At 39.4% G+C, this 15697-nt stretch overlaps 2 protein-coding genes across 2 annotated transcripts in view; both read left to right on the top strand.

The window, feature by feature from the left end:
- Positions 1 to 1842: 1842 nt before the first annotated feature.
- The window catches only part of LOC121429461, a 44178-nt gene continuing 30323 nt past the window's right edge, over positions 1843 to 15697 (top strand). The window contains exons 1-2 of the mRNA XM_041626478.1: positions 1843 to 1887; positions 9698 to 9901. Of these exons, the coding sequence (XP_041482412.1) occupies positions 9742 to 9901 (160 nt within the window). The 5' untranslated portion in view covers positions 1843 to 1887; positions 9698 to 9741. The remainder of the gene's footprint in view (positions 1888 to 9697; positions 9902 to 15697) is intronic.
- On the top strand, positions 3621 to 4484 carry LOC121430256. The gene has a single exon (XM_041627533.1). It carries the CDS (start codon positions 3621 to 3623, stop codon positions 4482 to 4484), a length of 864 nt encoding a protein of 287 aa, XP_041483467.1.

The raw sequence follows: 15697 nt of genomic DNA, 5'->3' as shown, positions 1-15697 counted from the left end.
TCTTCTTGTCCTTTTTCTTTTCCCTTTTCTTCTTCTTCTTCTCGTCCTTTTTCTATTCTCTTTTCTTCTTCTCCTTCATCTTCTTCTTGTCCTTTTTCTTTTCCCTTTTCTTCTTCTCCTTCATCTTCTTGTCCTTTTTCTTTTCCCTTTTCTTCTTCTTCTTCATCTTCTTCTCGTCCTTTTTCTTTTCCTTCTTCCTCTTCTTCTTCTTCGTCTTTTTCTTCTTCTCAAACTAATTGTCATTTTTCATCAAGTATTAAATATAATAAATCTACTTAGTTAATAAGCAAATTCTTTATCAAACAAATGAGTATGTCATGCCCCTTCATCACATTGCTTTGTAATCAGAAGCTGAAAAAATATTTAGGTGTCATTTTCCCCCAAAATCTTCATATTTTAGACAAATCAAAAAATAAAAACTTGACAAAAACATTTCATATTTGTACTTCTCAACACAAACATTTCAGATTACACTTTTGTTCAGTATCATGATAGAAAATGCAATATATAACTCATAAATTTGACATTTATATATTTTTATGAAACGATGTTTGAAAATACATTTGTCATGAATATTATTTTTTTGTCAAAGAAAATTCAACCTGAAATATACTTGAATCCAAACGGCATGTAAAAGAGCTTATACGCTCTTGACACAAATTTGTCATGATAGTATTTATGCTTCTGAAGATATAGTAAATTTCACGATGTTTGGCAAGAAAACAAATTTCGCTGAATTTCATGGATGTATGTAAAGTTTTGGCCTCAACGTATACATCAATATCATTTTGGGTCCATGAAGGGGGAGGGGGCTAGCTGCTTGGCTAGTATATACTCTCCCACTCAGCACAATATTCTGCCCACGCAAGACCATTTTTATTGTGGTAAAGGTCAAGTCCATCTCAGAAAAAAATGATGATTTGAATCAAGGGAAAAAAATCAAACAAACATAACGCTGAAATTCGGATGTAAAATAAGAAAGTTTTAAGATTCGCTCATTTTTCACAAAATAGTTTTTGCCGTCATATGCAAAATGAGATTCGACGATGACCCTCACTATTTCTTTTGTTTTTTTATTGTTTGAATTATACAATGGGGGACCTATTTTTATTTTTACAGATTTGACAATAAGGACCGACTTAACTGAACCATAAAATGTTAAGCAATTGTAATTCCACATGTTCAGGGAAAACTTTTGGGAAACATTGTGTCACAGGACGGAGGAGAAAATAAGAATATTTCATTTTTCATATAATAAAATACAAAAGAAATGGTGAGTTATGTCATCAGTTCCTTCATTTGCATACCGACCACGGATGTGCATAGGAACTGTTTTGTGAAATTAGGCGAAACTTAAAAATGTCATGTAACTTTCTTATCTTACATCCGATTTTGATAAAATTTTCAGTATCATGGTTGTTGGATATTTCTCTTAGTATTCAAATGAACATTTTTGAAGGGTGGACTTTTCCTTTAAATAAACCAACGACTAAAATTTCTCAAGCCCCTGATACCCCCCCCCCCAAAAAAAAAATAATAATAACTGAGCGCGCTGCAATTTTTCAACCACTTTTAAAATATTCATTTTCTTCACTTTCACTTCCTTTTCTATTTTTTTCTTCTTCTCAACGTTTTTGCGTCGCCTGGAAGTGATACCCGGGGCAGGTGTTCGCGGGGGGTATCCGCTTGCCACCCCCCCCTCACTGATCTTTGACAACTTTTTTTGTTGATTGTGATTTCCCCCTCTTCTGCAAAAAATGTGGGCTTGTCACGGAAAAAACAAACATCGCCCCCTTGTGACTAAATACGGACAATAAACATAAACCTGTAGCTGTCAGCTGTGCTGTGATGACGTTCCTTCGGATTCGAACTCGAAGTAATAATTTGGTAAGTTTAACAGCGATATCCGATATTGCATTTGGAATTGAAATTATCGCTTGTGGAAAGTATACATATTTGAATTTTAAGGTTCACGGATGGAGTCTGAAATTGATGATTACAGGACAATTAGGCACATTAAAAATCATAACCTTGTTCATTGAATGATGACTGAGTAAACTTACTTGTCGATGGTCTCGTAATTTCCGGATCAGCGTGGGCTTGGCGTAAATCCACGCCGGCGCATCCCGCGAAGAAACTTGCTAGGTACCGAAGTCTAGTCCAGACCCGGCCAGACATGGACATCAGACATCTTGAATGTAAAACTGAAAAAGAAGATGAAGTCTTTGAAGAAGAAGAAAACAAAAACGTTGAAATTCAATCAATGTGTAGATCTAGACCTAGCTCGTTTAAATATTGATCATAACAAATTTTGGAAGGCAAGTTAAGAAGTTTAACAAAGAAAGTCAAAGTTTGATATGGCAAAGCGAAACTGATGGCTTGTCTGAAATATCGTTATAACTGTTAGTTCATTGATCTAACGTATGTTACATTTATACAAATGTTCGTATAGATCTAGGTCTAGAAAAAATAGATTTTTATTGAGTGAAATGTTTACTACATGATTAATTGATTTTTTTTATGATGACGATGGTAGTGATGATGTGGAATTGTGGATGATGCATGGAAGTTCCAGAGCAGGATTTAAGGAGAAATTGCCAAACAAAAACAACATTAACATTCCACAAGAATGATTATTTGTCTCAAACTGAAACTCAACTAGCAAGTCAGTTATCCTGATTTTATTATTATGGAATGTTAATTGTGAATGTTATTGATAATATAATGAGTTTGCATGGCCTTTAACCAGAAAATGATTTAAAACATTTAATTTACCATAAGTAACGGTGTATTAACCGCACCCGTGTATAAACCGCACCCCCAACTTTGGACTAAAAAAAAAAAAAAAAATTCTCATTGTAGTATTTTCCAAATTTCATCCTACTTCATTTCTCAACTTTGCCTTCTATTACTCATCACCTTTGAGAGGACATTACCCTTCGATACCAGTTACTTCCACTCCCTGTTTAATAAACATGTCAACAAGCGGTCAAGAATGACCCTCAGCAGAGCACATTCATCTGTGACTCACCATAAATTCTCCGAATTGGTACCTCTCTCTCCCCTCTCTCTTTGTTCATTGTTTTTGCATCCTGCATCTCATTTGGGATGAAAACTACCACTTTCTTCTCGACCACTTCTCAAAGTTTTCTCATCCAGTAAACACGCGTTTTTGAGAAAGTCATCAAATCACTATATACTTGTGTGGATCTCCTTCATTTCACTTGGAGAAAATTCAAGCATTTCATCTTCCACCGCACATCATTTCAAATTTGTGTACTACCCTTATTTCTCCGTCATTTACACCAAGAGAAATCCAAATACGCTTGTGCTAGCCAAGTTATTTTTGTGATATAATCTTGTGGTGATTTTGTGTCATTGGGACCGTGCAATATTTGGAGCAATTTGTTATATTGGATTGTCTGTCGGACCTCTACACGCCTAAAGTCGGTAAGTGGAGATTGGATTATTCCCATTGCATCTTATAAACCAGCCCCCGCTTCACTGGTGACCCCGACGTGATCTAAATCCGACCAACGTGCTGAGAGCAGTCATCCTTCTTCAAATTGTTTTAATTATTATCTCCCTTTCTTCATTCATCTATACTTATCAGTATCACCATGTCGACTGACGAGCAATTTTCTTCCGACGCGATAGCTAGCTCTTCTATTTCTAACGTCCAACTGAAACTTCCTCCCTTCTGGCCAAATGATCCTACTATTTGGTTCACCCAAGTTGAAGCTCAATTCCTAACAAAGGGCATCAGCAAACAATCAACCAAATTCGCATACATTGTGGCCTCACTTGAACCCGAGTACGCTCAGGAAATCAGAGATCTTCTCATTTCTCCCCCAAAGGAGAACCCATATGATGTTCTTAAATATCAACTCATACAACGAACATCAGCATCAGAACAAAAACGGCTCCACCAACTTCTGATTTCGGAGGAGCTGGGAGATCGAAAACCCTCTCAGCTGCTCCGAAAAATGAAACAGTTGTTGGGAACCAACACCCTCGAGGAGAACATTCTGAAACAACTATTCCTGCAGAGGCTGCCCACCAATATTCAAGTCATATTGGCTTCAACCCGAGATTCCATGGAAATCGAGAAGCTTGCTGACTTAGCCGACAAGATTCTCGAAACCCATTCCCCCATTCATCACTCTCAGGTAGCACATCTGTCTCCCTCTTCTTCTTCCGCCACACCCTCTTCAAATCCTGAAATGGCAGAGATGAAAGCTCAGATCGCACAGCTTTCCCTTCTTGTCCAGAATTTGTCGGCGCAACAAACCGATCGGAGCCGAGGTCGCAGCCGTGAACGAGGCTCTCGCCAGAAAGAAAGCCGGCAGCGTAGCAAGAGTCCTCAATCACATGTGGGAGGAGACTGCTATTACCATTGGCGTTTTGGAAAGGGGGCAAAGAAGTGCACCCCTCCTTGCACTTTCAAACAGACCAACCAGGGAAACGACAAAGCCAGCGACTAGCGGCGACAAGTCCAACTGGCAGCAAACAAAAGAGTCGCCTTTTCTACATCACTGATAGGAAAACTGGAATTCGTTTTTTGGTCGACACAGGAGCTGAAGTTAGCGTTCTTCCTCCATCAAAAGCCGAAAAACATCATCCTTCATCAAAATTCTATCTACAAGCAGTTAATCGCTCAAGCATTACGACTTATGGAGAGCGAAGCCTGACTCTCGACGTCGGCCTGCGTCGAGCTTGCAGATGGATTTTCATCATTGCTGATATTCCTATCCCTATCATCGGGGCAGACTTCCTTCATCACTTTGGTTTTCTTGTTGATGTGCGCAATCTCAAGCTTATCGACTCTTCTACCAATCTATCTATTACTGGCATCCTTTCTTCATCTCCTATCAGCCCTATGTTTCTGAAGCCAGAAAATCAAGCTGCCTACAAATCTATTCTTGACAAATTTCCTGACATCACACGCCCTGTGTATAAGGAGGCTGAGATCAAGCACTCCGTCACCCATCACATTGTGACGAAAGGCCCTCCTGTTTCATCCCGTCCTCGTCGCCTAGCAACCGACAGGTACAATATCGCGAAGGCGGAATTCGACCACATGCTGGAACTAGGCATCATTCAACCGTCTAGCAGCAACTGGGCATCCCCACTTCATATGGTGCCCAAGAAAACACCAGGAGACTGGAGACCGTGTGGAGACTATCGTGCACTAAATAGGAATACAGTGCCCGACAAATATCCCATTCCCCATCTCCAAGACTTTACATCTGCCCTAGCAGGCAAGCGAGTTTTCTCAAAACTCGATCTCGTACGAGCATATCATCAGATTCCTGTCGATCAAGCAGATGTACACAAAACAGCCATCACCACACCCTTTGGGTTATTTGAGTTTGTACGCATGCCTTTTGGGCTACGCAATGCCGCACAAACTTTTCAACGATTCATTGATGAAGTAACCCGTGGTCTTCCATTTGTGTACGCCTACATCGACGATCTGCTCATCGCTAGCGAAAATGAAGAGGAGCACAAGCAACACCTCCAGCTACTTTTCGCTCGACTCTCGAAATATGGCGTCGTCATCAACCCAGCCAAGTGTGAATTCGGCGCATCTTCTCTCACCTTTCTCGGACACATCGTTGATGATAATGGCATCCGCCCTCTTCCCGAGAAAGTCAAAGTCATCAACGATTTCCCAGTTCCTGATTCTCTCCGCAAACTCAGAGAATTTCTAGGACTAGTCAATTTCTATCGTCGCTTCATTCCTGATTGTGCAACTATCACTCAACCACTCACCGATCTATTGGCATGCAAGCAGAAAAACAAAGCAATCCATCTCGATGATGCAGCCCTCAATGCATTCAACTCAGTGAAAACAGCTCTCGCTCAAGCTACTCTCCTTTCACACCCAAAACCTAATGCCCCACTCTGCATTATGGTTGATGCATCAGATGTTGCTGTTGGAGGTGTGTTGCAGCAACACATTGACGATGACTGGCAACCCATCGCCTTCTTCTCAAAACGCCTGCAGCCAGCTGAGACAAGATATAGCACATTCGGCCGTGAACTTCTCTCTGTCTATCTCACTATTCGTCACTTCAGACATGCACTTGAAGGACGACAATTCTTCATCTACACTGATCACAAACCCCTCACTCATGCCTTTAATGCTAGACCTGACAGGTATTCACCACGCGAAGTCAGACACCTAGACTACATATCTCAATTCAGCACAGATATAAGGCATATCAGTGGAAAACACAATGTAGTGGCAGACACTCTATCTCGCATGGAAATCAACTCCCTCACTTCAACTCCTACCATTGATTTCAATGCTATTGCCGCTGCCCAGGAGGATGACGAGGAACTCAAGCAACTCACTTCAACCTCGCTCAAACTTGAACCTCTACCTCTTCCTACTTCTGACTCTACTATCCTATGCGACACTTCAACTACCAATCCTCGCCCTTACATTCCATCTCAATTCAGACGAGTTGTATTTGATGCTCTTCACAACCTATCTCACCCTGGCATCAATGCTACCCAAAAACTCATCACAGACAGATTTGTTTGGCCTGGAATTAACAAAGATGTTCGAAATTGGACCAAAACTTGCATACAGTGTCAACGTTGTAAAGTACACCGTCACACCAAGACACCGATAGGTACTTTTTCAACACCTGATGCTAGATTCGATCACATTCACATCGATCTCGTGGGACCACTTCCTCCTTCGAATGGCAATACATATCTTCTCACATGTGTTGACCGTTTCACTCGATGGCCTGAGGCAATACCTATTCCCGACATATCAGCCGAGACTGTTGCCCGAGCATTCATTTCACACTGGGTATCTCGCTTCGGTGCTCCCTCAACCATCACCACCGATAGAGGTCGGCAATTTGAATCTTCCCTCTTTCAAGCTCTAACTCATCTTCTTGGTAGCTCTCGAATTCGAACTACATCTTATCATCCTGCCTCAAACGGACTGGTTGAGCGCTTTCATCGACAACTTAAAGCGTCACTCAAAACAACCCCTTCTCCACGATGGACTGAAACTCTCCCTCTCGTCATGCTTGGGATTCGAACTGCAGTCAAATCTGATTTGGGATGTTGCGCTGCTGAGCTGGTTTATGGAACAACTTTAAGATTGCCAGGTCAGTTTGTAGCACCTAATCAGAATGATTGTGATTTGGACCCTAGCAACTACATACATCGATTGAGACAACAAATGGAGAACCTCAAACCTCAGCCCACTCGTGTTCAACATCGCAAACCACAAGTCCACCCTGACCTCACATCATGCACCCATGTCTTCGTGCGTCATGATGCAGTCAAGAAACCCCTTCAACCACCCTACGATGGCCCATATCAAGTCATCAAGCGAGCTGAAAAGTTTTTCACCATTCTACTCAAAGGAAAACATGAAACTATCAGTCTCGACCGTCTGAAACCAGCATATTTGGAATCACCCATTTCACCAACCGTTCCAACCACTGTTCAACCAAGCTTATCTACTCCTGAAAACCCTAACCCTTCTCAAGTGACTACTACACCAACCACTAAACCTCCGCCTCCCTCCATCATTCCTTCGTCATCATCTACCGAGCCTGAAATCAGACAAACTCGTTCGGGTAGAAAGGTGCATTTTCCAAAGCGTTTCGTACAAGTCTTTCATTTTAATTGAGAAATTATTTTCTTCATTTGGACTATTACTATTTTCTTTGTTATCGACCGTTTCATTTTATTCAACGATCTAGGAGGAGGCTGATGTAGTATTTTCCAAATTTCATCCTACTTCATTTCTCAACTTTGCCTTCTATTACTCATCACCTTTGAGAGGACATTACCCTTCGATACCAGTTACTTCCACTCCCTGTTTAATAAACATGTCAACAAGCGGTCAAGAATGACCCTCAGCAGAGCACATTCATCTGTGACTCACCATAAATTCTCCGAATTGGTACCTCTCTCTCCCCTCTCTCTTTGTTCATTGTTTTTGCATCCTGCATCTCATTTGGGATGAAAACTACCACTTTCTTCTCGACCACTTCTCAAAGTTTTCTCATCCAGTAAACACGCGTTTTTGAGAAAGTCATCAAATCACTATATACTTGTGTGGATCTCCTTCATTTCACTTGGAGAAAATTCAAGCATTTCATCTTCCACCGCACATCATTTCAAATTTGTGTACTACCCTTATTTCTCCGTCATTTACACTAAGAGAAATCCAAATACGCTTGTGCTAGCCAAGTTATTTTTGTGATATAATCTTGTGGTGATTTTGTGTCATTGGGACCGTGCAATATTTGGAGCAATTTGTTATATTGGATTGTCTGTCGGACCTCAACACGCCTAAAGTCGGTAAGTGGAGATTGGATTATTCCCATTGCATCTTATAAACCAGCCCCCGCTTCATCATATTTACATGCTTATTTGAGGTACGAAGAAACAAAAGTAAGTTTAAGATTTCAAAGTATCCAAAGAGGTTACAGGTATGCGGAAATCTGCTGTTCTTGATCAATTCATCTACAAATGTTAGAAAGAAAGAACAGTCCCGACAATATTGGCCACTTACACACTCACTCACCTCACAGAAACAAAAGTAAGTTTAAGATTTCAAAGTATCCAAAGAGATTACCGGTATGCGGAAATCTGCTGTTCTTGATCAATTCATCTACAAATGTTAGAAAGAAAGAACAGTCCCGACAATATTGGCCACTTACACACTCACTCACCTCACAGTCACAGTGTACACACACACAGCACTGCCATTACATTGCAAACTACGATACAGTACCAGTCATGCCAGTACATTTTATCAAATCATGATCTGTGTCTTTCCCAGCGTAGGAGGAAGAAACATTCACATTTCTTGCATCAAAATCTCACAATCACTTTCAGAAATTTGATGTCTTAGCATGAATTTTGGATACGGGATTACAGGAAGGTTCAAGAAACAAAGAAATTGACATTTTTTCCAGTTGGTTTTTACGGCTTTGTGCCGTCTCTCGTGTGCGTGGCTTACATGGTATCTTATGAAAAGCAAACAGGAAGGAAAAAAACAAGCTGGCGCGAAACGGGACTCTGAATAGCGCCAGCTTAAGTCGCACTATAACCATATCACAACGCAATCTCTAAGCTAGCTCACTCAACTCTCGCTCAGCGGTGACAAAATATTACCGAGTATGCTTGGCGTCTCTTTTAACTTAGCCAGGGAACTTCACTACTTTGAATCAAGAATAAAGTAAAAATTAGTGTCATGAAGGTGGTTGCGTTTGTTATGGACAATACTCAATTAATCGATTCCCATTACCCGCGCCTCATACCCCTCAAAACGACATTGCCTGGGCGGCTACGCCCGGCCACTCGATGTGTTGTGACCTGGCAGACATCGTACATGTTCGGGAGGGGTTACGGCGGGCTGGCTCAGACCCGTCACCGTGTATAAACCGCACCCCCGACTTTTGCTACTATCCCGCCGAGAAAAAGGTGCGGTTAATACACCGTTACTTACGGTATGTAGCATTGTAGGCCAACCGTATGGATTTCCATGTTTCTTCACTAAAGTTAAGCAGTGTCAATGATTTGTCTGTAGTCTATGAATATCGGCAATCCAATTTCAGTTTTTTATTATGTTGTGTATCTTTATTGTACTTTTTCTTTCCCTTTTCTTTCTTTCATTTTTGTTGTTGAATTTATGTTATTTTCTTTATAGGCAGTGCTATGAGAGAACTTCATTTGGCTCACTAGACTAGGAGGATGTTCAATTTCCCTGCACTCAAAAGATTTTTTGAGGGTCACATGGGGTCAGAGGTTCCAGCGGAGGTCAGCGATGAGTGGACAGTTATCCAAGAGGGTCTTGAAATGTTTGAGGAGTGTCCAGAATGCAAGCCATCTCCTTCCAGTTTGAAGACTATTAGTAAGCAAAGAAATTCATTGGCCCATATTTTTAACTCTGTTTTCATTCAAACTCTGGTCTAAAGTTGTTGTTTAAAGCCTGTGTATAGCTTTGGTAAAGGGTCGATAATGTGATTAATAATCGAATATCATCTAATATGACAGTCTTACTGAAGCGTAGAGACCGATATTTTTCCAACTGCAGTTCTCTGAGAAAATTTCAAATATTCAAATCTTGGATATATAGCGCCCTCTCTCGGCGATGCTTGTTTTAAATTAAAAAAATGGGCATTCAAGCACTTATCTTATGAATTTAGTGATTAGATATCCAAAAGTTACAGACAAAGAACATATCTTGAAAGTTTCAGCCCATTCCATGATTTGGAATAGGATTTAATTGAAAGACAAAAATGCACAGATATTTTAATTTGATCGGGTGACCCGATCAAGTTAAATTTCCATGTAAAATCGCAAAATTTATCCTGTGAAACACATTTTCATTTCATATCCTCCACATCATAACTGTTATAGGGCATATCCATTCATATTAGCTAGCAATCAATTGGAATAGTGATAGGTGCATTTTGGTGGATTTACCAAAACTATACACAAGCTTTAAAGATCAAGTCCACCCAAACAAATTATTGATTTGAATTGATGGAGAAAAATCAAACATAATGCTGCAAATTTGAGCGCCTTTGAGCGCCTAGGCAGCCCAGCTAAAGCCGGGGTAATAATAATAGCTGGGAGAACAGTTTTCTGGAACTGAAGCGGCTTCCCTGGGTAAATATACATGTATTATTATTATTATTAAATTTCATCAAAATCGGATGTAAAATAAGAAAGTTATGATATTTTGAAGTTTTGCACAAAACAGTTAAATGCACAACTCAGTGGTATGTAGGGTTGCAAAGGGCTGGAAACTTTCCGGAAATTTTGGAAAATTTCCATGGAAAGTTTCGGGAATTTTCAGCTGCCGGGAATTTTGGGAATTTTCATTTTTTCACAAAAAGTGATAAATTCTGTAAAAAGTGATAAATTCTGTTTTTAAATACAAAATTATAAATTGATAACCTAAAATATCATATTTTCCATTTGTATTTATACTATTCTTCATTCTTTAAATTGCCCATGGTATAAAATATTCATCAAATACATTATAGTATATGTAAATGTAGTAACATGATGGAGCATTATGTACAAAATGAAGCTTTTCAATTCAACATGAAAAAAATAATACTTTGCATTACACTTTTTTTTTCATTTTTCTTTAAATTTCAATGTTTTTTTTATGTGAGAACCTGCCATTATATAATAGCATGTTATTAAGAGAACACTGCTCCCTACATGTAGCCTGCATGCACAGACCCTTATTGAAACTTTGATCCACAAGTGGGACTTCATACAAGACTAGCACGAATACAACTTTCTGTTGAACAAAAGGACCTTCTGTACACAAGTCATTGGCAGAAACCTTAGGCTGCTTATTCAGACCACTTTCCTTGAGTGAAGGGTTTGGCCTTGTCTATTGTGCAAAGCCTTCACTCAAGTTAAGGGTCTGAATGTGCAGCCTACTCATGCCTTGTGTACAGAAGGCCCTAACGCTCAGAAAACAGCAAGATTTTATGTGCTAGTCTTTGCATGGAGACCCACTTTTTGATCACAGTTTCAATCAGGGTCTGTGCCTGCAGACTAGGTTTGCACAGCAGACTAATCCCATCAGCAGCTATGGCACTGGCTTGAGTAAAAAAATGGGAAAATCAGGTCTAGGAACAAAAAAAGTTATTTACTAATTTATTTCTGAGATGCCCCCCGAAAACATGGGGGGGGGGGCAAGAAATAACATTATTATAATGGGTGACTTTGAAAACAATCAAGATGAATAATTTTTCGCAAAGGTAGAAAAATGCACTATTAAAGTTTGTTGTCCTCAAATGACCTTTGACCTTGATTGAGATTGAGAAACTTGTTATCAATTTCATATCTTTTGTGTCATTAAATGACAATCTCATATCAGTTTCATTTAATTTGATCTAGTATTTTAAAATACTAGATCTACTTTCTTTCTAAGAGGGTTAATTGAACTGAAGTTAACTTTAAGCTTGAGCCAGAAAACTAAATACTCATCAAATTAACGCTACACAAAACTGCACAAAGTTCTCACTTCTGCTATGCAGAAATAAATCAGAAATAGATGATAATATAATAATAATAATATAATGCTAATAACAACTATAATGCCATAAAATATTATTAATAATCCGCAAAAAGATGAGAATATCTTATACCCCTTTCATAAACCTATCCTCCAATTAGCCGCCTAAGAGTAATGCGGATAATTCAATAAAAATTGCGTTCATAAACTCCGAAAATATTCCGCACTATTTTTACGAGCGCCCGTCCTGTAAAAGGAGGATAATCGTCATGGCAACCGCACACACCCCCTCCGATGCGGTTGCGTTGGAAAAGATTTACCTTGTGACCGCTCCATGGAAATGCGTTCATAAAGTCAAAATCTTGTCTCGATGCTGCTATAATGCGGATAATTGCAGCATCAAAATAATGCGGATAACTGTGGTCCTCCTCCGATTTTACGACCAAATTATGCTGCTATTAGCCGCATAATTGGGTTTATGAAAGGGGTATAAGAGGCATTAGTGTAAAGCATTTGCAGTGTACATGTACTGCCATCGCTCATACCATTCAACCAGTAAAACAGTAAATCAACTTTTACATGAAATTCATTGAAATTCTGCCTTGTCTGACTGTCTTAGCATTTATATTTTGCTTGAAACTTGCTGACAAAGCACAATCAAGCATCATCTGCCAGAATAATCCTTTCAATTCATGTATATAAATATCAGAAAATTGCTACTTTTTGAAAATTCCCAACACTTCTTGAAAATTCCCGAAAATTGCCGAAAATTCCCAAAATTCCCAATAAATTCCCGTTTATTCCCATGGAAAGTTTCCACCGCGAAAATTCCCGGGAATTTTGCAACCCTAGTGATATGCAAATGAGAGAGTCGATGATGTCCCTCACTCACCATTTCTTTTTTTACTGTTTGAATTATATAAATATTTCATTTTTTACAGATTTGACAATAAGGACCAACTTGACTCAACCATAAACTGTTGGTAATTCCACATGCTCAGGGAAGAATGAAATTTTGTTTCACATGACAGTGATGAGAAAATATTTCACATTTCCTATAATTAATTACAAAATAGTGAGTAGGTGACATCATTCTGCCAGTTTGCATACCAGCCAGGATGTGCATATAACTGTTTTGTGAAATGAAGCAAAATTTGAAATGTCGTAACTCTTATTTTTCATCCAATTTTGATAAAAACTTTCAGTGTTGTGTTTGTTGGATTTTTCTCCTTTTATTCAAATCAATTTTTTGTTTTGGTGGACTTATCCTTCAACTATGGATAGCCAACTGTCTAAAATCTCAAAGAGTAGAGAAGAGAGGTTTAATGTGAGAGCACACCTATTTTGTGATTAATTTATTCATAACTGTTTGAGAATAATTAATTCTTTTTCATCATGTAAGCTTTTAAAATATAAACACAATCACTGGCATACAGATGTGGGCTTGGGGGCCCCCAAATTTTTAATGACCAAAAAAGAAAGAGTAAAGGAAACGAGAGAAGGATGAAATATTACATTATTTTCTGAATATAATGTCAAAATCTATCACAAATTTTGATTCTTATAATAATAATAATTAAGTTTTGCTAGCTTGTGTCGCTCGCTTGCATTTCTTTATTAGACAGGGCTCGACACTAGCGGCGGTCCGACGGTCCCAGACCGGTAAAAATCGCTGTTGGGCCAGTAGATTTTCAGAAATTGGAAGATTTACTGGTCCGACATGACCAGTAAAAAATATCATTGTCGGGCCAGTAATTTTTCCAAAAATAGCAAGATTTAAGGGTCCGACATGACCAGTAATAAAAACCATTGTTGGGCCAATAACTTTTCCAGAAATGGTCAAATTCACAGCAAACCATTTCCCCGTTCAATTCTGCAATTCACACACAGAATACACACAGAATGAATCGCACGTGTTACTAGAGTACTATACAGCATGCGTACAGTGTACATGTAGTCAGCCACACAATCCACATGGTGAATTCTCCACTGGCCGCACGAACGAAGCCTGGCTAAACTCTGGCAGAAATCTCTCACAGAACTGTCAAAATTCACGGTTCATACTCATGAAAGGCTCTTATAATGTCCATATTTCCTAAAAAATTGGAGTAACTCTGTCATCTGTAAGCAGTAAAAGGGTAAATTTTCACTTCTGTTTGGTTCAAACAGATCGGGTCTCGGGTGGTATCGTCTGAATACATATAGCCCCACATATGCATTTATGTGTGTGTTGATACACTTGGTTTCTGACTTTCTTTCGTAGCTATTTTAATTGAGCCAAAAAAGAAACAAATTATTTATGATAATAGTTTTAGCTTTCTTCCTCTGTTTTCTTCCTGTTTTCTTTCCTTCTTTCTTTTCAATCTTTCTTTTAATTTTTTTTCTCTATTTCTTTCCTTCCTTCCTTCTTTCCTTCCTTCTTTCCTTCCTTCCTCCTTTCCTTCCTTCTTTCATTCCTTCTTTCCTTCCATCCTTTCTTTCTTATACTTTCCTTCCTTCTTTCCTCCCTTCTTTCCTCCCTTCCTCCTTCCTTCCTTCCATCCTTCTTTCCTTCCTTCTTTCCTTCCTTCCTTCCTCCTTTCCTCCCTTCTTTCCTTCCTTCTTTCCTTCCTTCTTTCCTTCCTTCTTTCCTTCCTTCTTTCCTTCCTTCTTTCCTTCCTTCTTTCCTTCCTTCCTTCCTTCCTTCCTTCCTCCCTTCTTTCCTTCCTTCTTTCCTTCCTTCCATCCTTTCTTTCTTTCTTACTTTCCTTCCTTCTTTCCTCCCTTCCTTCCTCCCTCCTTCCATCCTTTCTTTCTTTCTTACTTTCCTTCTTTCCTTACTTCTTTCCTTCCTTCTTTCCTTCCTTCCATCCTTTCTTCCTTCTTTTCTTCCTTCCTTCCATCCTTTCTTTCCTTTCTTCTTTCCTTCTTTCTTTCTTTCCTTCCTTCTTTCTTTCTTTCTTTCCTTCCTTCTTTCCTTCCTTCCTTCCTTCCTTCCTTCCTTCCTTCTTTCCTTCCATCCTTTCTTACTTTCCTTCCTTCTTTCCTTCCTTCTTTCCTCCCTTCTTTCCTCCCTCCTTCCTTCCTCCCTCCTTTCTTCCATCCTTTCTTTCTTACTTTCCTTCCTTCCATCCTTTCTTTCTTTCTTACTGTCCTTCCTTCTTTCCTTCCTTCTTTCCTTCCTTCTTTCCTCCCTTCTTTCCTCCCTTCCTTCCTCCCTCCTTCCATCCTTTCTTTCTTTCTTACTTTCCTTCCTTCTTTCCTTCCTTCTTTCCTTCCATCCTTTCTTCCTTCTTTTCTTCCTTCCTTCCATCCTTTCTTTCTGACTTTCCTTCCTTCTTTCCTTCTTTCTTTCCTTCCTTCCTTCTTTCCTTCCTTCCTTCCTTCCTCCTTTCCTTCCTTCTTTCCTTCCATCCTTTCTTACTTTCCTTCCTTCTTTCCTTCCTTCTTTCCTCCCTTCTTTCCTCCCTCCTTCCTTCCTCCCTCCTTTCTTCCATCCTTTCTTTCTTACTTTCCTTCCTTCCATCCTTTCTTTCTTTCTTACTGTCCTTCCTTCTTTCCTTCCTTCCTTCTTTCCTTACTTCTTTCCTTCCTTCCTTCTTTCCTTCCATCCTTTCTTTCTGACTTTCCTTCCTTCCTTCTTTCCTTCTTTCTTTCTTACTCTCTTCGTTTCTGTCTTGCTTT

Source organism: Lytechinus variegatus, chromosome 16, assembly GCF_018143015.1.
Source record: "Lytechinus variegatus isolate NC3 chromosome 16, Lvar_3.0, whole genome shotgun sequence".
Taxonomy (NCBI): Eukaryota; Metazoa; Echinodermata; class Echinoidea; order Temnopleuroida; family Toxopneustidae; genus Lytechinus; species Lytechinus variegatus.
Note: the sequence above shows the minus strand (reverse complement) of the source record. Positions and strands in the feature narration are given on the sequence as shown.

Excerpts from the sequence above, each read along its gene's own strand:
- LOC121430256 (XM_041627533.1), top strand. The coding sequence starts at position 3,621 with ATGTCGACTGACGAGCAATTTTCTTCCGACGCGATAGCTAGCTCTTCT.